The sequence below is a fragment of the Bos grunniens genome, chromosome 12 (genome assembly GCF_055505025.1).
Source record: "Bos grunniens cultivar Pamir isolate PY7600 chromosome 12, Bosgru_T2T1.0, whole genome shotgun sequence".
Taxonomy (NCBI): domain Eukaryota; kingdom Metazoa; phylum Chordata; class Mammalia; order Artiodactyla; family Bovidae; genus Bos; species Bos grunniens.
The window spans coordinates 82,534,733-82,562,324 of NC_141176.1; the positions used below are offsets into that span (position 1 = coordinate 82,534,733).

A 27,592-nucleotide genomic window follows, 5' to 3' on the forward strand; every position below is an offset into this window, starting at 1 on the left:
TACTTTCTAACACCATACACAAAAATAAACTTAAAATGGATTAAAGATCTAAACATAAGACCAGAAACCATAAAACTCTTAGAGGAGAACATAGGCAAAACACTCTCCGACATACATCACAGCAGGATCCTCTGTGACCCACCTCCCAGAATATTGGAAATAAAAGCAAAAATAAATGGGATCTAATTAAAATTAAAAGCTTCTGCACAACAAAAGAAACTATAAGCAAGGTGAAAAGACAGCCTTCAGAATGGGAGAAAATAATAGCAAATGAAGCAACTGACAGACAACTCATCTCAAAAATATACAAGCAACTCCTGCAGCTCAATTCCAGAAAAATAAACGACCCAATCAAAAAATGGGCCAACGAACTAAATAGACATTTCTCCAAAGAAGACATACAGATGGCTAACAAACACATGAAAAAATGCTCAACATCACTCATTATCAGAGAAATGCAAATCAAAACCACAATGAGGTACCATTTCACGCCAGTCAGAATGGCTGCTATCCAAAAGTCTACAAGCAATAAATGCTGGAGAGGATGTGGAGAAAAGGGAACCCTCTTACACTGTTGGTGGGAATGCAAACTAGTACAGCCACTATGGAGAACAGTGTGGAGATTCCTTAAAAAACTGGAAATAGAACTGCCATACGACCCAGCAATCCCATTGCTGGGCATACACACCGAGGAAACCAGAATTGAAAGAGACACGTGTACCCCAATGTTCATCGCAGCACTGTTTATAATAGCCAGGACATGGAAGCAACCTAGATGTCCATCAGCAGATGAATGGATAAGAAAGCTGTGGTACATATACACAATGGAGTATTACTCATCCATTAAAAAGAATACATTTGAATCACTTCTAATGAGGTGGATGAAACTGGAGCCTATTATACAGAATGAAGTAAGCCAGAAAGAAAAACACCAATACAGTATACTAACGCATATATGTGGAATTTAGAAAGATGGTAACGACAACCCTGTATGCGAGATAGCAAAAGAGACACAAATGTATAGAACAGTCTTTTGGACTCTGTGAGGGGTGGGGATGATTTGGGAGAATGGCATTGAAACATGTATAATATCATATAAGAAACAAATCGCCAGTCCAGGTTCGATGCAGGATACAGGAAGCCTGGGGCTGGTGCACTGGGATGACCCAGAGGGATGGTACGGGGAGGGAGGTGGGAGGGGGGTTCAGGATGGGGAACACGTGTACACCCGTGGTGGATGCATGTTGATGTATGGCAAAACCAATACAATATTGTAAAGAATAATAATAATAATAATAAAAAGAAAACGAAGTAAAGGATGGCTTTGAGAAGGCTTTAAGGCTACTGTAGAATATATTAAGCTGGGTCAGTACTGCTGCCGGTCAAAGGGAAAAGAAATGGAGATAAGAGGTCAACAAGAAAACACCCAGATGTTTTCATTCTTGATGATTCCTGATAGACTACATGGCAGTTGCCACACAGAGTGCTTTTTCCCTTTTCTCACAGAGTCTTCACATTGTTTCCCTATCAAGAGATAGGAAGCCTTGAATCAGTTTTGATTATGTCTTTCAACAGATTGTTTTGAAATAGAAATGTCCAGTGTTCCTTCCTCTTTGGGGCTGATTATGTTGATATTTTTCTTATATCTTTATGATCAGCTCTGTGAAAGAACTATGGTAAAATCAATGCATGTGATTTTTAATATATTCATTATGTGCGTGCTTAGTCACTCAGTCTTGCTGACTCTTTGTGAACCACATGGACAGTAGCCCGCAAGGCTCCTCTGTCCATGAGATTATCCAGACAAGAATACTGAAATGAGTTGCCATTCCCTTCTCCAGGGATCAAACTGGGGTCTCTTGCATTGCAGGCAGATTCTTTACTGTCTGAGCCACCAGGGAAGTTGACGTATTCGTTATAAATGACAGCATAACTTATTATCGAAAAGTCTTCTTATGTTAGTTTATGTTAGCTGGAAATATTTTCAAGATACCAGAAGTTTTTTGTTGCTAAAGACTGGTTTCAGTCTGTGAAAATCTCACCTCTTTTATAAAATTTAAGATGAGAAGTATATATATAGAAATTTCAGTCTTCCTAGTTCTTCACGTTTACTTTTATGAAAAATTTTTTTTGTTGTTCATTAAAGTATTACAATACAATAAAATATACCAACTTTAAGTGTACAGTTTGGTGGATTTGGGTACTTGTATACTGTTTTATAGCTACCACAACAATCAGGATAGAAAACAGTCTCTTCTCCCTAAACATTTTTTTTCATTCCTTTTGCTGTCACCCACCTGCCATCCCCAGATAACCACTGGTTTCTTTATGTCACCACAGCTTTGCCTTTTCTAGAATCTCATATAATTTGAATCCTGTAGTATGAAGTCTTTTATGTTCTACTTACTTCACTTAACATGCTGTTTTTGAAATCCATTTACCTTTGATTACTGTTTAATTCCTTGTTATTATAAATATCAATCCCTAGTATGTTACACTACAATTTGTTTGTTCATTAGTTGGTGAATATTTGGGTTATATCCAGGTTTGATTATGAGTAATGTTGCTGTGAGAATCTGTGTATACATTTCTTTGTGTACATATGTTTTTACTTCTCTTGGGTAAATGCCTAGAAGTAGAATTGCTGGAATTCATCATTTGAAAAATAAATGGTACCATATTATTTTACAAGGTTACTATACCATTTTGCATTTCCACCATCAATATATGAACGTTCCAATTCCACCATCTCCTTGCCAGCACTTGGCATGGTTAGCCATTTTAATTTTAGTCATTCTAGTTGGCATGCAGTTATATCTTGTGGTTTTAATTTGTGTTTTTCTGATGACTAGTGATTTGAGCACCTTTTCTTGTGCCCATTTTATATTCTGGGTATAAGCCCTTTGTTGGATATATTTTATAAAAATTTTGTGCCAGTCTTTGGCTTGCTTCTTTGTTTCCTAAACTGTTTCTTTCAATGAGCAAAAGTTTTAAACTCGATTAATTCAATGTCTCAGTTTTTTAAATAGTTTGTGCTTTTGATATCTTATTTAACAAATACTTGCTAATCTGATGTCACAAACATTTTGTCCTGTGTTTTCATCTAGAATGTAATAGTTTTTGCTATTACATTGAGGTCTGAGATCCAATTTGAGTATAATTTTTGTGAAGTTAAGGATTGAGATGTATTTTTTTCCATACAAATGTCTAGCATTATTCCATCAATGTTTGTCAAAAAGATGTCTCCTTGGCGTATCACCCTGGCTCCTTGATTGAGAGTCAGTTGGCCAGTGTGGGTCTGTTCCTGGACTTGCTCTTCTATCTCAGTGATTTGTGTGTGCTCTTATGCCAGCACCACTTTGTTTGAGTACTTTCGAGTATGGTAAGTCTTAAAATCAGGTAATGCAAGTATTTCAGCTTTGTTCATCTTTTTTCAAAGCTGGTTAATCTATTTTAGAAACTTTGATTTTCTGTATGTACTTTTAAATTAGCCTGTGATTTTCTTCAAAAAAGAAAAAAAAAAGTTAAAATTTAACCCGAGATTGCACTGAAACTATAGATCAATGAAGGAAAGATTTCCATTTTGATGATTTTAAAAATATCGCCACAAATTATTGTGTATTTCAAAAAATGGAACTTAATTCCCCCTCTTCTAGAATGTGAGCTCTACTCAGCGATTCACTTACAATGAATAGAAAATGGCAGAGATGATGGAGTGTGACTCCAAAGGGCAGATCACAGAAGACATATTGCTTCCATATTGTTCTCTCTCAGATCATTCATTCTGGGGGAAGCCAGCTGCCATGTCACAAGGGTCCTAAAGCAGCCCTGTGGAGAGGTCTACATGGCAAAGAACAGTGGCATCCTGGCAGCAGTCAGCACTAATCTCCCAGTTGGGTTTTGAGCTACCTTAGAAGCTGATCCTACAACCCAGTCGAGACTTCAGATGAACATAGGTAGGATGACATCTTGAATGCAGCCTCATGAGAGACCTTGAGCCACAACCACCCAACTAAGCAGTCCCTAGATTTCTGACCACATAAACTGTATGTATATTAAATGCATATTGTTTTAAGCCACTGCGTTTGGAATAATTTGTTATTCAGTAATGTGTAACTAGTACAACTATTTTAATAATATTGGGTCTTCCAATTCATAAACATAGTATGTGTCTACTATGTAATTTTTTAATTCCCATTTTTAATTTTAAAATTTTCAATGTATAGGCCCTGTACATCTTTCATTAAATGTATTTCTAGTAATTTGTGAGGTTTTGATGCTATTTTAAATGGAGTTTTGTCTCAAATGTTTGTTGCTAGTACATGGAATGCAGTTGATTTCTATATATTGCTATTGTATCCTCGAGGATACAATAGCAATTTATTTATTTATTTCTGGTAGCTTTTCTGTGGATTCTTCAGGGTTTCCTACATATTAATATATGATCAAGTCATCAGGAAATATATTTGGTTTATATGTTTTCTTTCTTCCTTTCTGATCTATGCATTTTATTTTTCTTGCCTTATTGCACTAGCTAAAACCTCTAATATAATGTTAAATAAGAGTGATGAATAGACATCCTTGGCTTGTTCCTGGTCTTAGAAAGGATTGAGTTTTTCCCTGTTGAATCTCTGTCTGTAAATGCATAAGTTATTCTTGATATTTAAATTCATTTTTATTATTTTTAGTCCAATGTAAGAAACAAATTTTAACATAAACCTATTTACTTCCTAATTTTAGTTTTTTGAATCAGTTTATGAAAAGTGAATATAATTATAAAAGAGAACAGTCTCCTTGTTGGAATGGATATTAAAAGGTATTTACCTTTTAGTGTTTGATGAAAGCTTTTTGCCATGTACTAGAGACTCGAGCTGTCTCCCAATGTATTTTTTCCTTATTAACAGAACCTTCATCTTATTAGGGGCAGCAGGACCTCCAACTAAAAGATCACATTTTCCAGTTGCCTTTGTATCTAGGTCTAGCTATCAAGCTAAATCTTGGCATCCTGGCCAGTGAACTACAAGCATACTTATTGGCAGGACTTCTAGGAAGTCTCCTTAAAGTAGCCTTTTGTCCTTTTGTTCTTCCTCATTTTCTTCTCCCCACTGCCTGGAATGCAGTTAAGATGGTTGGAGCATTTCTAACATGAGAGAGAAGTAAATTTCTGTTGTTTTTAAACCACTGGAATTTACAGTTTTCTGCTTCATGCAGAAAACCTCATCCTCTTGATGCATGGTTTACTGAAAGGAAAAGCTTACAGCAGCTTTCTAAGACAGTTTCTTAAAAACAAATAATCTATTATTAGTTCAATTAATTCTGTTCCTCTTCTAATTCAAATTCCCAAGAGTTAGAAGGATACCCAGTGTTTTAAATAGATAGTTCAAAATAATAATGAAAATGAAAAGAGAGCTATGGGAAATTCATCTGAATTACTTTTGTACTTGACAAAGAACAAAATAGCAAGACTCTTTAAATAAGTGCTAAAGCCACTTGATTCTGTCATGAAAAGGACAGTCATTTCATAATTAATCACAAATGGCACAAATAATTTTGAGCACTTCTGATTTGTGTACATATTCTTTGCATAATAAAATAAGTAATTTCCTTCCTTCTTTCTTTAGCATTTTCAGTGAAGAAGAAGGAATAGGAAAACGGACAGTTCTTTAGAGCTGGAATTTTCTTTGTTTTGCTCCCTGCCTTTAGAACACAGCCTGGCACATAGTAGAAGTTCGGTAAACATGCACTGAATGAATAAATGAGGCTTCAGTGGGCCTGCTTTCTTCAGGTCCTGAGTGAATATGCAGTCTGTGTGAAGGGGTCCAGGTATCAGAGGGCGTCTCTTCCCCTGTCTCGTCTTTACCTTGAGACCAGTCACGCTCTCCTCCAGGGTGACGGCCCCTGTGTTTGTCCTGCTGTCCCGCCAGATAAATTTCTCACATGTTGGGACCTTGGTTCGCCAGGACTGCGGCAGTGTAGTTTGCCAAGTGGGTCTCTGTTCAGCCATAGCTGACTGGAGAAGAAGATCAGTAGAAATCTGCGTGCTGGTGCCATGTCATGGTTTCTCACCTTTGGCTGTGGCTTCATGCTAACACTAAACAAGACCAGAGGACAGTTGAGGTTTACTCTCTGTAATCAAGAGAGTTTCGCATGGTTCCACCCAGCAAATTAAATTCTTTATCCCCTTTGGCCCAGACTTGCAACTGCAAGAGATCCAGAATGCTCTCTGGTTGCCTGACCCCTGGGGCCCTCTTGCTGACCAGGATTCCCAGTTCCTGCCGCTTGAGTGTTCTGGTTCTGGGTGTACCTGGCCTTCGCAGACACAGCCCACATGTTCCTTCCCGCTGTATCTGAACAGTCTAGACCTGTCTCCCAGCCTGCCCAAGACCCCTGCCACTGCTTCACCCCTTGTCATTGGGTCTCTCAGCTTGATCTGGGGCTTCTGGGCTCTGTGGGCCTGCCAGACCCCTCCCTTAGAATTTCCCCTGGCCTCTTGACATGCAAATCCCAGCAGATGGTCTATTTTTAAAGCCTGTTTTTTTCCCCGCAAACTCTATGGGGTTTCAATCAAATTCTCATTCAGAAGTCCCAATATAAGAGAGGTTCATGAGATAATGAAAATGAAAGTTAAAAGTAATGTGTAAGGTAGTATAATAAATAAGTATTATTTGTAATTCATAATAATACTCTCTCAAGGCTTTTGATAGTAATGAGGTATAACTTAGGTAAAGTTTACTGTGCTTATCCCCCATCGTCTCCTAGAATAGGGTGATGTGATTATCACATATTTATAGGAAACTGAATTCTTAAACCTCTTTATATTTTAATCAATAGTCAATCTAAGAAAGAAATGGAAAATTTTATCTGAGCCAACCTGAGGATTATAACCCAGGACAGTCTCCCAGGGAGCTCTGAGAACTGTTTGCAGAGGGAAGGAGGTGACCAGAACATATGTGATGTTGACAGAAGGGTGCATGCAATCAAGAACGCATCTTGGCAGAAGGTTGCTGCTATTTGCAAGGAACAGATAGATTAGTTAATGATTTTAGTGCTTTTCTAAGTGTGGGAAAATGCCAGACCCTGAGTTTATGACATTTCCTCCTGAAATATCTAGCTGTCTGAGGGCCAGCTCTGTCAGTTTTCCCAGAGCACAGAGTGCCTCACCCTGAACTTTGTTTTGAGTTCCTCCCAGAGTGTGCTATAGGTCAGCGACTGCAGCGGCTGGTGATTTGATTCTTAGAGAACTGGATGGTGGGCAGCTTTCTTCGTTCTCTCTCTTCCCTTTCAGTCGTAATACTCACTAAGGCTTGGGAAACATTTCATCACCAGCTTTCCCCAGTGCTCTTAGGAATGCTCGTTCCCAGGTCAGGAGGATTTCATCATTAGGCTACTCACTGCTGTTACTGGACTAGGCCTTGTTCACAAGCTTCTGAAGCACCCGTCTGACTAGTGTGTTATGGTCTAGGAAATGGTTCCCTCTTGTTGCTTCTTCCCTTACCTGGAGTCACACTGTTGGCTCTTAGAGGATATGCTTTTGGTCAGTTGTTTCACGTCGCCTAGTCATCATTTATTTTACACAGATTTGGTAATGCAAATAACAATAATCTTGTAAAATAGTCAAAATATAAATAAAATAAGGTCATAAGTATTTAAGCTATGAATTTCCATTTCGTGTGGCCCAGTATCTCCCCAGGTCATCTGACCAGTCTGTTCTGCATCAATCTCTATCTTTGAGGAGAATGATGTCTTGGCATTGTTCACCTAAGGTGTGTACACGTACAAGGTATGTGGGGGTCATCGTGACCCCCCATAGGATTGAGTAAAGGATGTTATCATCTAAGGAGTTGCCTAGCAGGCGCCAGAAGGAGAAAGATTGATATTTGTGATTGAGCAGGAATTTTTGCCGATGGGGAGGGCTGGGTAAGCACATGACAAAGATGAAGTTCAGTTCAGTTCAGTTCAGTAAAGAAGAGGGGAAGCAACGAAATGGGCAGAGAAAATTTTATGTTTAAATTTTTCTTGTCTTACCTTAACATAAAAATTTTTATTTCATCGCCCAAAACATTTTACAGTAGCACTTTACTTATTTGACGACTTGAGGTGGTGCTGAGGTACCAGAGGCGTGAACCAGTGGGTTCTATGTTTTTGTCATATGGGAAGTATGAACTTAGCACCAAAAAAGTGTGTCCTTTGGTACCTTTCCAGTTTCCTTTAAAAGAATCTAAGATGACCATTTAGACTATTCACTCACCATTCTCCCAGCAGACGTTCTTCTAGGTGCAGAGGCCATGAAGTGATCAAAATCAACCAGAATTCTTCCCCTTCCAGAGCATACATACATTCAGATAAGTGAGCCTTAGAATAGAGCTTTACTCCAATGAGCACACTTTCTCCCTGCCAGAATTTGCAGTCATGAGTTTGTTCATTGCTGAGTAGAATGTACTAATTCTTCATAGGCTGTCCCTCCTAAAATTGAACACATGATTTCATAATTGTATATGTAATGGTGGGGGGATAGATATGGGCAAGAGAATAAAAATCTTCAGCCTTCCTCAATTCCTTAAAGGAATCTCTGACCTACCCTTCCCTTTAAGAACCACCCCCCGCCTTACTAAATTGTGAGCTCCTTAAGTACAGGCAACAATTGTACATTGTCATTACTTTTTTCCTTATATCTTTAAGACATATGATTGCATAAAGCGTGAATAACACAGTTGTTATGTGGGTTCATAATGTATTAGGACAGAAAAGTATCACAGTGAATGAGGGTAATGTTAAATGGAACTCTCCTCTCGTAAGTTTCCTTTATTTTACTTGAAGTATTTTGGTATTAATTCTAAGCACCTTGTGTATATATTGAAATCCCTAGAGCAAACACAAGAAAAAATATGAGATATTGCTTTAAAAATTCCATTAAAGGAATTAAGATGAAATACTGAAAAGTATTTGCTTAATGCAAAAGGAAATAAGAAAGTAGGAGCAAAGAACAAAAAACAGTTGAGATAGAACCAAACAGCAAAATTCCTCTGTATCAAGGTAAATATATTAAGTGTGAACAGGGAAAGATGCTAATCAAAAGGCAGAGATTGTCAGACTGGATTTAAAAGTGAGAAACTGCTGTGTGCTGTCCACAAGGCACACTTTAAACGCAGACACACACACACGGAAGGCTGAAAGTAACAGGATGGAGAGAGATTAATACTGAAATAGAAATCGGAAGTGGCCACATTAATCTAAGACAAAATAGACTTTGTGAGTATCACTGAAAACAAGGAGACTTTATTGTGATAAAAGGGTCGATGTATGTGTGCCTGATAACAGCTTCCACATACACAAACATGTTCCAAGTACTTGGGGTTAGAACTATGGGCAAATGGATAAATTCACCATCATAGCTGGATACTTTGAGATGAAAAAAAAAAAAAAATTAAATTTTTTACTTAATTCAAATCTCACAATTCTGATTTGTTCAGATTTTTTTTCACAGTTCGTGATATTTATGACAACATTTTGCTGTCTTCAGCTGAATGACTGTGCTTTTGCTGTTGCACAATTCCATTTTCCATCTTCTTTTTTACTCAGACCTTCAGAAAAGGAATCCTTACTTCCTCGCCCCCTTCATGTAACTTTTAGCCTACTGTAGCTTTTAAATTATGAAGTAGATGAATGTATGTTTTCTTTTATAATCTAGGCTTTATGTTTCTTACTTAAAAATCCTTTCTCATCCCAGTGCCAAAAAGATGTCCCTTCTATATTTGCGCAGAAAGATGTGCAGTTTTGTAAATTACATTTGTGTCCTTAACCCACTGGGAGGTTTTGTGTGGTATCAGGCAGAGGGGGCTGGTTTGACTTCTTCCTTCCGTGTGGCCTGTGTGTTCTTTTCGTGTGTGACATACCCATTTCTGCTGTGTACCAGGTGCCTTGTAATGGAGTCTGTGTCTCTGCCTTTGCTCTTTACATCAGTTTGACACACTCTAGATAAAGACCTGGGGCTTCCCAGGTGGCACTAGTGGTAAAGAACCCGCCTGCCAACGCAGGAGACAGAAGAGACGTGGCTTCAATCCCTGGGTCGGAAAGATCCCCTGGAGAAGGGCACGGCTCCAGTATTCTTGCATGGAGAATCCCATGGACAGAGGAGTCTGGCGGGGTACAGATCACAGGGTCACAGAGAGTCAGACATGACTGAAGCAACTTAACACATACACACCCATAAAGACCACCCTGTTTTGCTTACTCAAACTTTATAGCATACTTTATAATCTGATAAGCCTCAGTATGCTTCCCTGAAATTACCTCATCTATCCTGTACCCTTTATTCTTTATTTTTAAGTCATTTTATCGTGATATATAATACACACCAAAGTGTCCATAAACTCTTTAAGTGTCATGAAGCCAAACAAATCACGATGAAGCAAGCGTGTATGGATTTATTGGCTGGGAAGTACATCTAGTCAGGCCTACATCCCGCTGAAAGATTACCAGTAATCACAAAGGGCAGAATCTCAAGTTCATTTTAGTGCTTCTCTTTATACATGAAGGTGCAGGAATCTGAGGTCACTGAAAGTACTTCCTGAGCTGTGCATCTGACCATCTAGGGACCTGTTTATCTGAAGCAAAGGGTGCCTTCTCCTACGTTTTCATCCTGAACTTTCCCCAGGGCGCACCGTCAGTGCGTGACTACCATGGGTTGTGACTTCACCCTTGTGTAATGAGCTGTTTTGTTCTTTTTTTTTGTTCATGCTTTTAAGGATTTCTTTCTCTGACTCTCATGGAGCTAGATATACATTTCATTTTATTATCTTTCTTGGGACTCTTACACTTTCAGTTTGAGTATTTATATTCTTTGTTCATCCTGGAAAACTCGGTTATTATCTCTTGAAACAAAGTCTTCTTCATACATTTCCTCTGTGGTCTTCTTTTGGAAGCTCCGAAGACATCCACGGAGGGCCTCTGTGTCTGTCTGGAGCCCCCACCATGTGGAGCCCAGGTGTCCCCTGAGGGGCTGCCCTGCCCTCGCCAGAGCCTCCCTGACTCAGGCCCTGCCGAGCCCTTGCCTCCTCCCTGCAGAGGAGACTGGTTGCTTCTGGCACTGAGTCCTCTGATCCTCCCCTTCACTCCCACCTTCCTCTGCCATCCATCCAGGGCCCCTCTCCCACCTGCGGATTTACCCTTCCTGGCGACCGCTAAGTGTGTTTTCCGTTTTGTTGGTGTGGTGAGGATTACAGATGTTCTCTCGTTGCACCGAATCTGAAGCTTGTTTCTGTTTTCGTTTTCTTTGTTGTTTTGTACAATTCACGAAGGAAGTAGCATGGAAACTATTTGAAATCAAAAGTCCTTTTCCATTCGCCTTTTAGCCTCCTCCAGTGTGTCTGTTGCTTCTACCACTGCACCAAAGTTGGTTAATTTTGCCAAATCCAACGGTCATTTTCCTCTCTCACGTCTTATGTGAACTCTGGGCTGCATTAGACATGGCTATTTCCTTCTTAAAACATGGTTCTCTTAGCTTCAGCAGTACTAAACTCTGCTAGTTTTCCTTCTTACTTGCAGCCCCTTCTCAGATTGCTTCACCGGCTTCTCCTACTCTGTCCATCCACAAAATCCTGGTGTATCCCAGGTTCAGTCCAAAGTCCTCTTCTCTCCTCTGTAGTATCCCCTCACCCTCCTATTGTCTCTTCTAGTTCTCATGCTTTAAATGTAGTCGATACAACGGACTCTCAAATCTTTCTCTCTGCTAACTTTTCCCTTGAGTTCCAGAATTTTATATCCAACAACCCACTTGACGGCTCCACCAGGATTTCTCATAGATACTCCCGAGTTCATTCTTGCATTGCCTTTGCCGTTTTCTCTGCTGGAAAGGTTCTTCCTCCAGTTCATCAAATCACTGGCACCTCATTATCCTTAAAAACTCTGCTCAAGTGTCACTTCCACCTGAGCTAAAGAAGATCCCTGCTCCAAGTCACCTTACTGTAATTCCTTCATAGATCTTATCCGGAATCATTTTATATGTTTGCTTGTTTATTGTGCGATCTCCGTATTGACCATGACTGTCAGAGTAGGGCTTTATGTATCTTGTCTTCTGCTCAGTTTTAAGTGCCTAGAACAGCACCTGGTATATAGCAAATTCTCAATAGATTTTTGCCTAATTAGGTAATTTTATTAATAAAATATTAAAGTGTACTTTTCTCTTACTAGAAAGTTATCAAACCTGCTCTGATTTGATATGAATAACTTCTTATCCTAAGAATCAGATTCATAAAGTTGAAGATTTCTAACAAAGGAATAGCCATTCTCATGTTTACCTAGAAAACCACAGGGACTCTTTAGATTCCTCTTACCATGTAAATTGTCTTAAAGATGAAAAATAGTAAGCAGAACTGTTCATTGCTAACTGTTGGCAAGGATTTCTAAATCTAGGAAAAATCAGTACTTGATAAATTTATTAAAATATTATATACATTTTAGATCATCTTTATTTTCTGATAAAGGTATGTCTGGGTCACATCACTGACTATTAGGGTTGTTTTATGTCAGTATGTCTCTCTGATGGCCATCTGCCAATAAAAGTAACCACAAAGTTAGTACAGTGTGAAAGTGTCTTGATAATCAGATATTTTATGGCTTTTTTTTTTTTTTCTGAAAGACAACATTGTTTTTAAGTATGGTGCCAGTACTTTCAAGTGTTAAATAGGTAGGATTTTGCTGTCTCTTCTAACTTACTAAAAACACATTTGTTTACTGAGGAGATTCAGTGTTTTGTTGGTTTGGTTTGTCCTGCTTAGTATCCTGCAACTCAGTAAGCATTCTGGTTTTTACCTCACCCTACGAAAGTGAAGGCAAAAGCACCACCTGAAGTATTTTACGGTCACTGATTTCTGTGTCAGATATGTTCCCTAAAAATTTTATGACCTGTCAACAATGCAGTTGGACTCTTTCTCTTCTAGGCTTCTGGGATCTGCTACAACAGCAGAACGCTGCAAGTCCACAGGGTGCTGTATGTGCCCAGTTGGATGGCCAAGTTCTGCGCTTGGACCCTGGAGCCCCTCTTCTCATCCTCGGAGCCCACCAGCGAGGCCAGGGTCGGGATGGGGGCCACAGTGGACATCCAGAGGCAGCAGAGGATGGAGCTGCTGGACAGGCAGCTGATGCTGTCACAGTTTGCACAAGTGAGGCGGCAAAGACAGCAGCAGGTAAACGATAACAATCACAATCGAAAGTTGAGAGGTACTCAGGGGCCTGCGTAAACGTCTCCTCTGAGATCGTACATGTGGTTGGGACCGTGTGTCATTCCTCTGCCTTGCATCATGGATATCTTGACATGTTTCCAAGGTCTCTGATCGCGACTATTCTTAGTGTTTTCTTTGGAAGGTAAAAAAAACAAAGTAACTTGCCACTGAAAGACTGGTCAAACTGGACACTCTCGCTCCACTTCCAATAGATAAGCATGATTTCTTAGAGAAACACCAACCTAGTTAACAAGACGGAATATTTATCTGTTTTTATCATCTTGTAAAAGCCACAGTGTCTTCCTGTTAAAATGCTTATTATTGTGTGCTCTGGAGTAAAGAGCAGATATCAGACTTCTTGATTTTCCTTAGTTGAAATGGAGAGACTATGAAGGTAATAGAAGTTCAAGGAAACAACCAACGAGCCGGTCAGATAAGTGCTGGGTTTTCTCAGCCTTGTCATTAATCGTCAGGAAATATCGAGCACTTGCCCACAAAAACGGCTCCGTCCAAACAACATGATTCCACACTGGTGTCCCCAGGGTTCCTCTCAGTCAAGCTGAGCCTGCTTGGGCGCTTCTGTGATCCAGCACACTGGGCTTGTCATTTCCCGTCTCCATCCCCTTTACCCTCTGGGGTATGAGAGAGAGTTCTGTTCTCTCTCACATCACCTGCCCGCATTGCGTGTGAGAAGTCGATCTTCATTGCATGTGGTCTGGAAAGTGATGTCAGGTGTGACATCCTTGGACGTCAGTGGGTCCCAGAATTTCCATCTAGGGTGGGGAGAAGGGGTTCCCTTATCAGTGGGCCAGGTCTGCAGGTGAGAGAGAAGGAAGTGAAGGCTGGTCCTTGCAGGTGTATTTGACTCCAGAATGTACAGTAAAGGAAGCTGACGCGTGGGGAGACAGACGCGGCTCCTGGAGAGATCAGGGCTGCAGGTACGGCTAGAGTCCGTGTGTAGGGTTGGGAGGGAACCCAACAGGTCAGGGGTCCCCACCTCCGGGATCTCACGCCTGATGATCTGAGGTGTGGCCAATGTGATAATAATAGAAAGTGCACAGCAAATGGAATGTGCTGGAACCATCACCCCCACCCCTGATTCTTCTTCTGTGAAATCAGTCCCTGGCACCAGCGAGGGCGGGGACCACTGCAGAGGATCACACCTGGGATGAAATGTAGGCAGCAGACTCAGCCTGTATTTAGTAGGAGGAAGAGGGGAAATTCTTTGAGGAAATGGAAGGAAGAATGGTAAGGATGAGGACTCAGAATAATCAGCGTCCAGAGTGATAATGAGTATAAATACTTTCCAATAGCCTGGACAGAGCTGAGAGGGAGAGAAAGAAGTGTGTGTGATCTGAGATGGCTGGCTCAGCTAACGAGGGATTCAATGGCAGCACCATCCCATCAGCACAGAAGAGCAGACAGGGAGAAGTACATTGACTGGGGTGCCCGTGGGCTGCCTGAGAGGGGGTTCCCTGAGCAAAATGGGAGGTTGTGTTTCTGAAGTTGGCGTCCCCAGCAGATTCTCACATGCAGAGCTGATGGGACAGCACTGTTGGGATGATCACAGCGTTGGGGGAGCAGTGGTGAATGACAGAGGGGGCCTTTGAGCACCAGTCACAAGGAAGGTCTGAGAGCTAATCTTATGGCTCAGGAGCCCTGGCATTGACAGAGTGTCTGCCAAAGTGTCTCCAGTCCGGACAGACGCAGGGGTGGACTTTGGGTCTTGAGAGCTGCACTCCATCCACAGAGCGCTGTCCCTTGACACCCCACAGCAGGAAGACTGAGTACCACTCCTGGCGGAGGTGGGGCCTGAGCACCACCTCTCGTGCTGCTGGGAGCTTCGTGTTTCACTCAGGTTCCTGGAGCATCTCCTCCCGGGTGGCAGGGGCACTCTTCCCAGGGAAAACCTTAAGCGGAAGGTCCGAAGGACTGACCACCTCCCCTCCTGCGGCAGCCCGCCTCGACGGCACCCTGGTGACCAGCCCCTCCTCTGTGGTCCACTTAAGAGTCCCGGCCCCGCCTGGAAGGTGACTGGATGAAAATACAGGTGCTCAGCCCTGTGGCGTCTGGGTCCCCAGTCCCTGCGTCCTTCCTGGGCTGTGTCTGCCACACACGTGTCGGCTAGAACACAGGTGAGGAGGTTTAGGAGATGCCCTCGCAGGTCACCCGAGCGCCATACCGGGTCTTCCCTCCCACATTGTGTGCCCTTGGCTGAATTTTTCCTAATGATCAGGGTTAATTACTCCTGCAGGATAATGACTCCTTCCCTTGCCTACTTTTTTTTGGTCAGAAGAGCCCAAACTGACAGGACCACAACGGTCACTTAAGAAGTAGCAGTGTTCTTGCTTTGTCCCCTCTGGAACCTCCTTTCCTGTGAGCCAGGCTCTGTAAACCAGGGAGTCCAGGGTCATGGGACAGGGAGCCCAGACACCCCAAGTAGGTCAGCAGGAGGGCGATCGTCAGGGCCCCTCTCCTCCCACCCCTGGTTGCCAGGAGCCATATGCTCCGCCCCCTGGGCACACAGCGCCTGAGTGACAGTCGTTGATTTGGGCTGTTCTGCATACTGGAGCCCCAAGCGCCATCCTTGCCAGGTGCCATCTGCAAGTTGGTGTCTCTCTCGCCTCACCTGGCTGTCCATCCGTCTGGCGAGTGCGCAGCCCTGGGTCATGCTGTGAGAGGGTTGCTGTGCCCCTCCCGGCTGGCAGCAGGCCTGTGATCGAGAGATGTCATCTGGCACCCTGGTCAGCCCCTCACACAGCCCTCCAGCCCACAGGGAGCGGTGCCATGTGACAGAGAAGGCAGGTGGCCCTGAGACCGGAAAATGTGTCACTTTCAGGTAAAGTGAACTGTGGCCTGTGTCAGTCAGCTCAGGTTGCCCCAGGAGAAGACCGTGGACTGGGTGGCTTAAACAACAGAAGTTTTCCTCAGTGCTCTGGAGGCTGGAGGTCCAAGATCAGCACTGTCAGGGCTGGTTTCTGTCGGGACTCTCCTTGGCTCTCGCTGTGTGTCTCGTGGCCTTTCCCTGGTGCCTGCGTGTTCCTGGTGTCTCTTCTTCCAAGGACGCCGGTCCTGTTGGATGAGGGCCCCATCTTTATGACCTCATTGAACCTTAAGTACCTCTTTGAAAGGCTTCCCAGGTGGCCCCAGTGGTAAAGAACCTGCTTGCCAATGCTGGAGACACGAGAGACCCAGGTTTGATCCCTGGGTCGGGAAGATCCCCTGGAGAAGGAAGTGGCAACCCACTCCAGTATTCGTGCCTGGGAAATCCCCATGGATGGAGGAGCCTGGAGGGATACAGTCCATGGAGTTGCAAAGAGGCAGACATGACTGAGCACACATGTGCTCTTTAAAGGCCTTGTCTACAAGTATGGTTGCATTGGGGGGGTCAGGGACTTCAGCATATGAACTTGGGGGTGGGGGGTACATGCTTCAGTCTATAGCAGCACCCCTTCCTGAGCAGTAAAGGGCCCAGCAGAGTCAGCCTGGCTCTCAGGCACAGTCAGTTCTCCTGGACAGGTGGTGGAGTGTCCAGGCTCAGCACTGCCCTCGCTCACCCTCAGAAGCCAAGTCCACCTTGGAGAGTGGGGCCCACACACAGCCTCCTTCCACCTCGACTGCACTGTTCACGTGCCGGCCCCGGGTGAGCGGTGCCAGGGCTGGCCGACGGCCACCTGCCGCATCGCTCTGTCCCCACCTCTTCTGTGCTGGGCGTTCATGGTGAGCATGGGGGCCTGGGTGTCACACTACCTGCCTGCTCCTGCCGGACCACACGCCTCTCCCCAGGCAGCCTCGTCCCCTACCTTCCCGTCCCCTGGCCACCCAGGCAAGCCCTTCACCACGCCCGGTGAGTCCATAGATGTTATTCCTTCAGGCCACCACTCTTTCCACGAGAAGTGCACGACCAAATGCACTACCCAGGGTCTCCCCGTCGGGAGCACTTGTCCCCGTCCCTGTCTTTTCAGGGTGACCCCCAGCTGGAGCTGTAGTGCAGCCACTGTCCGCTTTCAGCTTTCACTTGTGTACCGAGCTAACCCATGAACCGAATTTGGTCACTTGGTCGTAGGAACCCAACCTGGTGTCGCAGGAGGTGTGAACTGGGGCAGAGGTTTTTACGCGACAGGGCTGATGGACATGGTGGTCCAGGCGAACTTGCCTCCGCAACCCCACTGCACCCCCGGCCTGGCTCCTGCTCACCCTGCACACACCACTTCCGTGGGGCGATGGGTCTTTAGCCCCACCTAACGCTAGAACTTGGTAGGTCTGACACTTCTGGCCACCTGCTCACTCCGTGCCCATGGCCAGGCACTTCCTGTCCCAAAGGGTCCAGCAGCAGTGTAACTGGAGTGTTGTGTAATTCTCTGCTGTGTATGCGTGCCCTGGCCCCAGCGCCCGAGGCATCAGCACCACGGTTGTCCCCTGTGGCTGGCTGCGGACTCCACCTGGGGTCTTTACCCACCACAGATGCTCTGAACACCATAGTGTCTGCTGGGTCGCACAGCCCAAGCACCCATGAGTAAACCAGCCCCAGGTCCCCGCCCTTCTTAAAGGGCTTTCCAGCAGGCGGCCGTGAAGTGGTGCCCTTTGGTCTGTGACTCCGCCCGCCGCTGGGCAGGCTCCCCCACTTTCCGAGGTCGGTCTTGCCCCCAGGTCAGTATGCTAGCCCCTGGAGTCCTGCCACTGGCTTCTCGTTGTGAGGTCTGCTGCAGAGAAGAGCACAGGGGGTCCCTAGTCCTGGACTGACTCAATTCCCTCTGCATTTATCCCCAGCATCAGCCTTGAGAGTCCCAGCTGTTCCCTGCCCGCACCCTGGGCTCAAGGTGCTGGTTTGCCCACTCACTGCTGTCGAGAGGGCTGTAGAACAGGGGCCCAGATGTGTCTCACTCCAGGGCCTCTGCTCTGTCCTTCACTGGGTTTTTCTTTCCTTCTTGGCTTCAGCTGGTAGGAAACTCAATGCTAAGTTTAAGGTTCAGTCAGATTAACTGTTTAAACCCAAAGTTAGTACTCCTGCCTCCATCTTTTTAAAATATCTTTTTGATTGTTTTAGGATCCTTCTGCTTTATTGCAGACCTCTTCAAATTCTATGATTGCATTTACGATAAATTTATTATTTGTTTACAGACTGTGGGTTTTCAAATTTTTTTTGTAGAACCCAACATTTGTTTGGTCAGAAAGCCATTCAGCTCCTAAATACTGTGTGTTAGATTGATCTGTCTGCAGTTTTTAATTTCAAGCATTCCAGAATAAGGCCAGAGTCCTGTTTGGGTGTATTCCTTTGCACTTCTTTGCCTGCTTCTGTCAGATTTTATCTTGTTGCCTGGCACCTGCTTCGTGCTCGCTGTCGTCCACCTGCCTGTGGTCTGCACTTGGCTCTGGGGTTGCAGTCAGCCAGCGGTCGTTATTGAAACAGTGACCAGGTTTGGTGCAGTCGGCCCCTGAGATGTGAAAAGCAAGTCCTTTCCCTTTAGAGAGGTTTTGATCAATGTCAGGGAACTCAATAGACACACTTGAATTAGAGAAACATCAAGAATGATGAAATACTGCCCAGAGTGCCCAGGGCAGTAAGACCCCTAAGGGGGCCTGATGCTGTGAGAGGCTTCTGGGAGTAGAAGGCTGGACAGGATGTGGGCGGTGGAGAGGATGAGGCCGGTCATCCTAGAGGAGAGGACCAGCAAGACGGAGGGGAGGCCTTGGAGATAGTAGGGAGGCCTGAAAGGGGAAGGCCCTCAAGGAGACTTGGGGGCCGAGAGGTAGGTACGTAGTGACCAAGGGAAGGAACACAGCGACTGTAACAGAGGGAGGTGTTTTTCAACCCAACAGCAGAGTTGGAGCTTGACATTGGAGGCTGTCAAAAGTAGTTTAGTCAGTAGTATTGCTAGGACAGTTATCTCAGCAAAGTTCCTCTTATCGATGTGTGTGAGATTGGTAGAGGAAGGAGAGACCGTGGAGGAAGAGACCAACAGAAGATTCTAGAATTCCAGCACTCAGCTCTGTGAACCCCCTGGCCAAGATGACGGCTGTCTCTTCACTGAACTCCGAACCCATGCTGTCTCCCAGGTCCAGCCTGCCCAGCTCTCCCGGGCACACTCCCACTACATCCAGTCCAAGGCTCCCCTGAGCTAAGCTCCTGGCTCCCAGACCTAGACCTGTGGCCTTGACCTCCTCTCCTGGGCTCCAGACCTCAGCGTCCTACCACCACTGGGCATCTCCCCCTGTCTGCTCCGAGCACCAAAATGTACCCTTGCTTTGCTGACCTGGCTCCTCCACCCCTCCTTCCCTCCCTCATGGGAAGCACCACCATCCTCCTGGAGGCCCAGACCAGAGCATCCTGACTTCCCCTTGGACTCTGCCCTCAGCTTCCCCATCCCACAGGTCCCCTCCCTCACCTGCATCCCAGAGAGTCTGTATTCTCCATATAAACCCACCATTGCCTCTCTCTCCATCCCCTGCCTCAGTCCACGCCACCATCATCGCTCACCTAGGAAAATCTTGTCTCGACCACGCCCTCCCCCCACCCTGCCCCACATTCCAGCCCCCAGCTGGGCTCTGTGGACACAAATCCAATCGTCTGATTCCCACCAGGGCCTTCGGAGGCCCGCCTCAGCTTCCAGGGTGGTTCCTGCTTACCCATGCAGCCCCTGCCTGCTCCTTAGCCCCATCTCCCCATCGGCCCCGCCCCAGCCCCCAGCCGCCTCAGGCTGATCATGCTGAACTGTTTGCAGGCATCTCAGCCCTGTTGTTTCTCACTTCTTGCCTCCACATCTGCCCTTTGCCGACAACAAACTTCCCCTGCACCAACTTCCCCACCCCACCCCACCCTATGCGGCCTTTGCTTGCCTAACTCCCGCTCACCCTTGAATGTTTTCTAAAACCCCCTCCTCGGGGAAGCCCTCTCCAGCCTCCCGGTCAGCTCCGACCCTCTCTCCATCTTCAGAGCCCCTCACGGCCTACTCAGGCGCCAGGGCCAGCCGTGTGTCTTTGGGGGTGGGGTTGGGGGGTGGAAACTTTTTCCATTCTGTCTCTAACATGTGAATAATGCCTGGCACGTGGTAGGAACTCAGTATTCAGGAAATTAGTGTCTCCATACGCTTAGAATAAATATTTACAGAATTTCTTAATAGACTGATGCCAGGGACTTCCCTGCTGGTCCAGTGGTTAAGACTCCAAGGCAAGAGGCACAGATCCGATCCCTAGTTGGGGAGCTGAGATCCCACCTGCCACATATCGCAGCCAAAAAAAAAAAAACACTGAGACCACCAGCCAAATGCAGGTGTATAGTCCTAGCCGGAAAGTATTCAGGACCGTATATTTGTCCTATGAGTGGACAAGTCTGGAGCAAACCACTAAAGACAGCCTGAGACGCAGCTTGAGAGAGAGCAGGGAGGAGGAAGAAGGGCCATCCATGGAGCGAGGAGGCATCCAGGAGAGTTCAGGGCAGCGGAGTGATTCAGGAAGGATGGAGTAGGGGTGCTAAACAGATTCAGAGGCCGTTCCCCACCCCCCACAAAAAAAAAAAGAACGGCCAGGCAGAGACAGTGAGGAGGAGGAGACCACAGGAGTCGGCTGCCTTGTGGAAGGCGTTTCGGCGGAAGGCACTTGGTTAAGCAGTACTGGGACTGGCGCAGAGGACAGGCGAGCATCCCTCGTGCTCAGAGCACCCGGCCTCGTCCTCAGACCCCGTGCGGGCGTCACGTCCCCGCTTCCAAGTGTGCAGCTGTTGTCCCACGCTCTGCAGAGAACACATGCCCCCAGTGCTGAAGGGAGGCGACAGCGTGGCAGCTCTGCAGACCTCGCTCCCCCTGGGCTTACAGGGCCGCTCTGCGGTGCCCTTCAGCTCATCGTCGGGCCCAGCGACGCAACTTTTCTAGACATTTCCACGGCGGTCACTCCCCAGCAGCTCTGACGGACTCGCCGCGATGAAAGCTGAGCTGACTCCATAGTGATGCCCAGGAGGTCCTGCCTTCTCACTCTCATCTCCTTCCTGAACACAGAGCCATCCCCTTCTTCTGTACACTGTCGTAGGGGCACGTGTCAGCTCCACGGTAACCGTACCCCTCCCAGCTCCTTGCTCCCGGGCCCACCGCCCACTGCCCCCCGCCCCCAGCATGGTCACCGGCTCCACAGTGGCTGACATCGCCCAGTCATTTTGGTACTAGCAGCTGCTGATTGTTTTTCCACTGCCGAGACTGTTATGTAACTCCTCAGGGGCTTGTGCTTCATTCATTCACTGAAGAGTGTTTGAGTTCCTGAAGGACAAGAGCTGCGTGCTCTGCTTGCTTGCGCCCCTCTTGGTTCCACCGCAGCGTGCAGTCCAGAGAGAGGAAATGACCCTGCCCCGGCCCTTGAGAAAAGCTGGGAGCCCCTGAGGGACGAGAGATGAGTCGGTGCACAGGGCTAGGTTTCTATTGGAGTCCATGCCAGCAGAAGAGTCCCGGTTTGCAAAGCCCTGTGTGGTTGAGAAGACTCGGGAAGATGCCAGCACACAGGCCAGAAACATGGAGAAGGGCCTCCACAAGGAGTGCCTGGGGAGAAAAAGCACAGGGGCTCGAGACAGCTGCAGGGATGATGAGTGCATTTGTCTGAGCTCAGGGTTTCCTTCAGGAGGGGGCAGTGAGGTGAGGCCAGGGTGTCAGAGGTCTTGTCCCACACTCGAAAGTGTTTTTCTTTGGTCCTGCAAGAAGTAGAGTCCGTGGAGGCTTTTAAACGGAAGAGTAAGTAAGATTTGTCTCTTAAGAAAGATGACTTTGGCCTTGACGTGAGTGATTCTGGGGAAGGGTGAAACTGGAGGAGGAGGGCCACTGGGGAATGGTGAGGATGCTCTGAGTCCTCGGGACATTCGTGGGGTAAGTCAGGGCGTCCTCGCTACATGAGAGTACAGGGTCAAGCCCTGACAGCCCCGGGGCGCTCACACCTCCAGAACAGTCACTGAAATCCCCTCTGTGACAAACATTTGAGCAGCCATGAATCTCTGCAGCTCCTCAGCACACGTTCCCCTCTTTGCTGGTCATGCCGTCGTCACAGTAGAAAAGCAATAGGATGTAATGAAAAGGGGAAGAAATCTGCAGTCAAGGAATCAACGTTGGGTGGACAGGGAGCTCTGTGCACAGCCTCTCTAGGATAAAATAATTGGTGCAGCATTACCTGACACATCAGAAAGATCTGTCAGGTATTAATTATTCTGATTGCTTCGGAAGGTCTGTTCTCAGGGTCTCAGGAAGTTTGAGAGTCCTGATTTAGGAGCTAACCTGATTGTTATTCTTCTCTGGAACTTGTAACTTTTAGAACAAAGGTCAGTAGGCTGCCGGGGGGGGGGGGGGGGGGGGGGGGGGGGGGGGGGGGGCTGGGAGGGCCATGGGCCAAACCTGAGGCTATGGTCTTTACCTTTTTACTGGCTCTGTAAGTACCTGCATAATATCTTTGAAATTGGTTTTCAAAACCTAAAACGTTCATTGCCTGACCTTTTACAGAAGAGCTTTATCAACCCTCTGCCCTGGAAGATTATGTAGCCAGCAACTTTCCAAGCAACTCTGTCTCCCAGGAAGTCTGTACTGTCTTGAGTTCGGTCGTCTGGTAACCGCCATTCCCTCTGTTGTTTGGCTGATGGTGACAGTGCCATCGTGTACCACAAGCTGAACTTGGTGACAAGACTTTCTAAGGCATTTCTCTAAGATCTCCACGTATTGTAGAAGTAGAATTACGGTGGAGCCCACTGTGAACGCATCCGTGCTTGGTATAAGCCAAGCAGGAATTTCGTCAACAAAGCAGTGAGGTCGCTTGATGCTGATTTTTTTCGTTACCTCTGCACTTCCTCCGGCTGCCCGTGTTTCCTGGTTGATTATCACCTCTGTTTTCAACAATGAGCAGCCTTTTTGACCTGTGAGGAGAGATGTTGGCACCTACCGCAGCTGACCGTGATTCACACATGCATTTCAGTTATTTTCTCAGTATTTGGTTGAACTGAGTTGGCTGTATTCTCTCACCTTCCCTTAGTAACATTTTGTGGCTGTGAAAATTGTTTCTCTCCTCATCCAGCCCAGCAACAGTTGTCAGGTAACATCTAACATGTGCATGGTTACGAGCCACATCTGCCTTGCAGATCATGAGCGTTCCTTTTATTAATCAAGGATTTTTAATTTAGTGACACTTTTTTTAGTGTAAATAAAAGTGCTCTCAGGTTCTCAATTTTATTAAGTTTTTGTAATAGCTTTATTGAGATTGAGTCACATACCATATAGTTCATCTACTTAAATGAGGTCAGTTCAGGGAATTCCCTGGCTGGCCAGTGGATAGGACTTGGCACTTTCACCACCATGGCCCGGGGTTTGATCTTTGGTCAGGGGGCTCAGATCCCTCAAGCCACCAGCACAGCCGAAAAAAAAAAGAAGGACAATTGAGTGATTTTGAGTGTGTCCCCAGAGTTCTCCCACCATTACCACATTCAGTTTCAGAACATGGGTGTTGCTTCCAGAAGAGACTTCCACTAGCAGTCAGCCCTGCATCCTCCCACCCACCTCACCCCGGGGCAGCCGGCCATCTGGCTTCTGACTCTCTAGACTCGCCTGTTTTAGACACCGAATCGAATCAGGTACCGTCTGGCCCTTTGTGACAGGGGCCTCACTTGGCCTCACGTTTCTGAGGTTTGTCTTTGTGGCAGCATGCCTGACTGCCCTTCATTCCAGTTTCTGTCATTGTCCCTTCATCTGCCTGGGTCTCACCTCTTGGCCTCACCAAGACTAGTTTCCATTAGCCTCCTTTCCACAAAACATCCTTAGTATGCTTAGCGTTCAGCCAGGCTCTGGGGGTACCACAGCGAACAAGACAGCACGGTCTTTCCTCTTCCCGGATCAGAGTAGGGAGCAAATTGTCAGGAGGGCTCTTCTAGAAGTCCCTCCCCCAGGAAAGTGTGTCTGGAACGGAGCCCTGAACGCTGTATCCCTAAACCTGTGTGTGTGTGTCTCTTTGTATATGAGGGGGGGCGGTGTGTGTGTGTGTAGCTCAGGAGTCCACCTTGACTCCAGAGGGAGCAGGTTCTCAGCCAAGATGAGCCCTGGCAGCCCTGAAGACAGCACCCGAGCACGTGGCTGGCTTCTCAGCACTTTTCCTTTTCAGCTTTGCTCTTTCACTTTTTGGTGCAATTTGATTTTAAAGCCATCCTTTTCAAGTTGCTGCGCTCCCTTGTCAACAAAGCAATCTAATCAGTTAGAGCTAGTTCTTTTATGACTTTTTTTCTTTTATGAGTCTGAAGTGTGTAGTATCAGGTACGGAATAAGTTACTAGCGCTCGGTTGATAAAAATCTGCAAATTAAATCAGAACGAGGTGCGAGAACTCCATTTTCAAGTGAAATTCAAGCTCTGCTGTTTATCTCAATCTGCACCTCCTTGCAGAAACTGCTGTTATGTTTTGGGTGCTCTTGCAGTTGATCACAGTGACCTTTATGACACAATTCAGAACAGGAAGATAGGATCAATATAAATTCTAATCCCTTTCCAAGGCTGACTCATTAAGTGACCTTGAGAAAATCATTTCTGTTTTCCACTCTGCCTTGGTCTTCATGAGAAAGAAGAGGGTGTTATAGTCTCATGGTGCTTAAGGATGCAAGTATACAATGACCACATACTCGGTGTTTAGGGGAGACTGAAATTATCAGCAATCCTAGTTCTCTTCATAATTGTTTCTTATTTTTATTTTTCTGATTTATCAATTGCTTTTTTAAAACCATGAATGAATTTAGAGATGTATCTTGAAGCACACCTAATGTTAAACAGGAGAATATTAGAAGAAAAAAAAATGTGTCTCTGTAATCATTTTATAAATTTTTCCTCCTCAAAAAAAAGCAAAGCCATCCCTGTGGGTTTTCAAAACCAGTAAACAGTCCAAGTGCAGGACAGACCCCTGGGCTACCCGTGAGTTTTTCAGGACAAAAAAGTCTTTCTGATCATCTCAAGAAGCCTTGACTTTCATGGAACCCACCCCAGCTTCAGGCCTGCGGCCTGCTGCGGCAGGTGACAGACGTGGTTTTGTGAAGAAGGCAGCAGGAGCACAGGAGTTTCCAGGCTCATGAGTCATGATCTCCTGTTCGAGATCAGAGCACAGATTAGCGATACCAAGATTTTTTTTTTTTAATCATACTTTCTAAGTGATGGCGGTGTACACACTCTTGTCTCGCCTGGATTCCCGGGGTGGGGCGAGAGGTTCAGGTGCCGCTCCGTTGGTGGTTCAGAGCAGGGGCTTTGGGCTGTGAGAGATCACCGCTCAGTACTTGACTTCTGCGTTCCTGAGCTGCCCGTTGCTGCCATCTTCGTAGGGGTGGTGCTCAAGGATCCTTGCTCAGTAGAGATGCCCATCAGAGCGCCTCCATCAGTGCAGGTGACACTCATAGGCAGTCTGTACAAGAGGGGATAAAGTGGAGAGTGTCTAGACCTGTGTCTGCCCGAGGAATCTTCTGCAGCAGCTCCAGCGAGTGGCCCCCGGGGCTCCTGCTGCAACAGGGAAAACCTGTTTTTGAGAGAGAACTGCCTGGCTTTCAAGACATTCTTTGTAAGGGAAGGAACCCGGGTGTCCCACAGTGCAGTCATATTGTTTACCATCTGGGCTACCAGGGAAGTAAGATACTGATTTGGAAGAGGCAATTCGGAGTGATTAGTTTAAGGAACATCTAGTCCAATTTTCTGTTGTACACACAAGGCAACCTAGACCTTCAGGTGGTCTCGTCCTCTCAGACTGGCTGCTTGACTGAGTTCTGTAGACGTTCAGTGATGGGGAGAGCAGTAAGGATTTGGACAGTCAAGAAAGAAGCTAGTTGCAGACGGAAAACAAGAACCGGGCCCTGTACACACTGGTAGGGTGGCAGAGGGGTGGAGGGCCGGGGGGAGGGCATTTTGGGTAACAGGCACAATTGGGGCAGATGCTGTCTCAGTGAGTGAGGGCCTGGTAAGTGGCAGGAACGTGCAGGGGAAAGATGAGAAGTAATTAGGATGAGGCTGGTTTTGGAGGACCTTCAAAACAGGACAGAACAATTCAGATGTGATTTCGCATGTAATTAAGATCCTCAGTTGAGGTGGTGGCATTGTGAAAGGACGTATAGACGCGGTTCACCTGCCACGGCATACAGGTTGGACGGGGACAGTATGGTCACACCTGGAGATGCTGCAGGTTCAGCTCCAGACCACATGAAAGCAGGTGTTTCAATAAAGCAAGTCCCACAAATTTCTGACTTCCCAGTGCATATAAAACTTATGTTTATACTATACTGTAGTCTGTTGAATATGCAGTAGTATTATGTCCTTAAAAATGTACATACCTTAATCAAAAAAATACATTATTGGTAAAAAAAAAAAGTACTAGGCATCATCTGAGCCTTCCAGGAGTCATAATCTTTATGCTGGCTGAGGGTCTTGTCTCGATGCTGAAGGCCACTGACAAGGCATCAGGGTGGTATTTGCTGAAGGTTGGAGTGGGTGTGGCAGTTTCTTAAAATAAGACAGCAGCATGCATGGCACCCCGAAACAATTACAACAGTAGCATCGAAGGTCACCGATCACAGATCGCCATAACAAATAGTGATGCACAGGCACAGAGTGAGTAAATGCTGCTGGAAAAATGTCACCGCTGGATACGCTTAGTGCAGCGTCGCCACAGACCTGCAATATGTAACAAATGGAATATCTGTGAAGTTCAGTAAACCAAGGCAGTGATGTCATCTAAGAATCTGTTAGTTTAATCACAGAGGATGACAGCGAAGATGTACACAGTGGCAGACCCCCTTGAAAGGAAATGCACGTGGTATTTGAGAGTGGGCTGGATTTGATGTACGGGGAAGAGAGTTGAGTCCAAAAGGGTCGCCAGGCTTTCAGGAGATGCTGTCTGCCCTGGCCCGGTGCTGGTCGGAAAACGAGTAAGGGGGGTGACAGGTGATTGCCGAAGGGTGAAGATGCGTGACCACTCGGGGGAGGAGAGGTAAAAAGAGGGGAAACACTGAGTCATCCCCAATCTCAGTTTTAATAACAAATTTCACCTCTTCTTCTGTCCAAACACTTACTGGTAACAAATACCAGAACTAAACTTAATTTTTACTTTTATCTAATAATTTCTGTGTAGAGCTAAGGTTGAGGAGCAAAAAAAAAAAAAGAGCAAAACAAATTGTAAACAAAAAGAGTAATGCGGAAATGTGTCATCCCAGTGCCAAAAGATGCCCTTTCCTTCATATTTTCAAGGAAGCTGTGCCTGGTGCTGTGCAGTTCTTGTGTTCAGTTTCACACGCATGTGCTAGTGAATCAAGTGAAGATAGTAAAGACGCCTTCAAGCGAGAGAGAGGTGTCCTCTTCCTGCACCAGATGGCCCCAGCCTGGGCTGCTCACACCCTCACCACCAC

At 46.0% G+C, this 27,592-nt stretch overlaps 1 protein-coding gene across 6 annotated transcripts in view; it reads left to right on the plus strand.

Annotated features, from left to right (window-relative positions):
- UBAC2 (UBA domain containing 2) overlaps window positions 1–27,592 on the plus strand; it is a 171,099-nt gene that overhangs the window by 117,406 nt on the left and 26,101 nt on the right. For all 6 annotated transcript variants that reach the window (XM_086330420.1, XM_086330419.1, XM_086330421.1 and 3 more), the window contains one exon: window positions 12,939–13,184. In XM_086330420.1, coding sequence (XP_086186546.1) covers window positions 12,939–13,184 — 246 coding nt within the window. The remainder of the gene's footprint in view (window positions 1–12,938; window positions 13,185–27,592) is intronic.